Genomic DNA, 1,554 nt, shown 5'->3' on the forward strand with positions numbered 1-1,554 from the left:
CACACACACACACACACACACACACACACACACACACACACACGTAGGTCCCCCTTCACATCCTAAGCCTTTTGTGGTGAAGGGTCAAGTACACACACACACAATCTGCAGGAAGCTGAAGACAAAAAGTGCCAGTCTCTGCAGCCTCCACTGTGTGTGTATTTTTTAGACAAACACTTAATGTGTTGCTGAAAAAGACGCAGAACAGCAAGGAAGAGGGTGGCTGGAAGCATGAAAATGAAAGCGTAAGACAACACAGAGAAAGGCAGGATGGGGTAAATGAAGAAAGCAACGCTTGGACGGCTGGTTTTGACAGTTGGATGTTGATAAGCACTGGGACTATTTCTTTAATGGAGGGAGCAGCAGCAGCAGCAGGACAGATAAAGGAGACTGAGAGCGACAGACCACTCATCTGTACTGAGAGAACACGAGAGAGAGACGAGGAAGGGCCGAGAGAAAAGAGGAGACCGGCGTGACAGGGGAACAAAAGGTACAGATGCACAGAGAGAAAACAGCAGACATTTTGTCTCAGACTGGCGCGAAACACCCAGAGGTGTGACAGCGTGATGAATGACACGTCTTACCTGTCTTCCGTCGGCCCTCCACAGGCCGTTGCTTGTCTTTGTGGGGGCAATGGTGACTACTGGAGGTGTGCTGGGGACACTGCGGCCCCTGTTCTGGCCCAGGAGGGGCCCTAAAGAGCCCCGCTTAGGGGTGGAAACCGGCGAGCTGTGGCTGGTGGCCGGGGAAGAGACGGGAGACGATTCACCGCTGAGGGCAGAACCTGAGGAAGGGAGAGAAAGAGGAATGAATGACAGCAAACAGCATCTGATCAGATTAAAAAGATTTCACGATCAAATAATCTCCCCGTGGCACATAACTTTTTCTATTTTTTTTGTCAACGTGACGAACTAAACACTGTTTCAGTCATTTTTGATAAAAAGCTTTCAAAAAAATGTGACAGAAACAAAGGAAAGTGTAATAATGATACCGGAAGGAAAAGGGTACGAGATGAAAGTAGGTGTGTGACAATTACGAACACGCACCAAAAAAAAAAAACTGCTGTAAAAAGAGCGAAGGAAGCATGTCATAAATGACTGTGTTAAAAAGAGGCTGGGGTGTGACACCAAAGGGGAGGTGTGATAAAGGGAGTGTGTGCGTGCTGCCTGTAACATTCACTCTGGCATTACTCCATATTTCTGAGAAACACATACACACGCACACAAACAAACACACTCGGAAACAAGCAGGAAATAATGAGACAGAGAAGGTAGGAACCAATGAGTTCATGTAGAGCTGCAGGTAGAGAAAATGAGATAGTGATGGAGAGTCGGGGACACAGAAAGAGAGAGAGAAGGGGAGAGGGAGCTTGTTATAATTGGCTGTAATTAGATTCTCATTATTAGGAGATGAATGGAAACGAAGGAAGGAAGAGACAGAGAGGGAGAGGTCAGGATAGGTCAGCTCTTATCCAGCACCTTCATTAGGACAGCAGTGAGCTGAGTGAGGACACACACACACACACACACACACACACACACACACACACACACA

General features: G+C 47.4%; 1 protein-coding gene across 7 annotated transcripts in view; it reads right to left on the reverse strand.

Moving 5' to 3' along the window:
• The window catches only part of LOC102293207 (genetic suppressor element 1), a 40,228-nt gene that overhangs the window by 16,428 nt on the left and 22,246 nt on the right, over positions 1-1,554 (reverse strand). For all 7 annotated transcript variants that reach the window (XM_005934152.3, XM_005934151.3, XM_005934155.3 and 4 more), the window contains exon 3: positions 585-784. In XM_005934152.3, coding sequence (XP_005934214.1) covers positions 585-784 — 200 coding nt within the window. The remainder of the gene's footprint in view (positions 1-584; positions 785-1,554) is intronic.

Source organism: Haplochromis burtoni, unplaced genomic scaffold (genome assembly GCF_018398535.1).
Source record: "Haplochromis burtoni strain Fernald_Lab_line unplaced genomic scaffold, NCSU_Asbu1 Contig_179, whole genome shotgun sequence".
NCBI classification, from domain to species: domain Eukaryota; kingdom Metazoa; phylum Chordata; class Actinopteri; order Cichliformes; family Cichlidae; genus Haplochromis; species Haplochromis burtoni.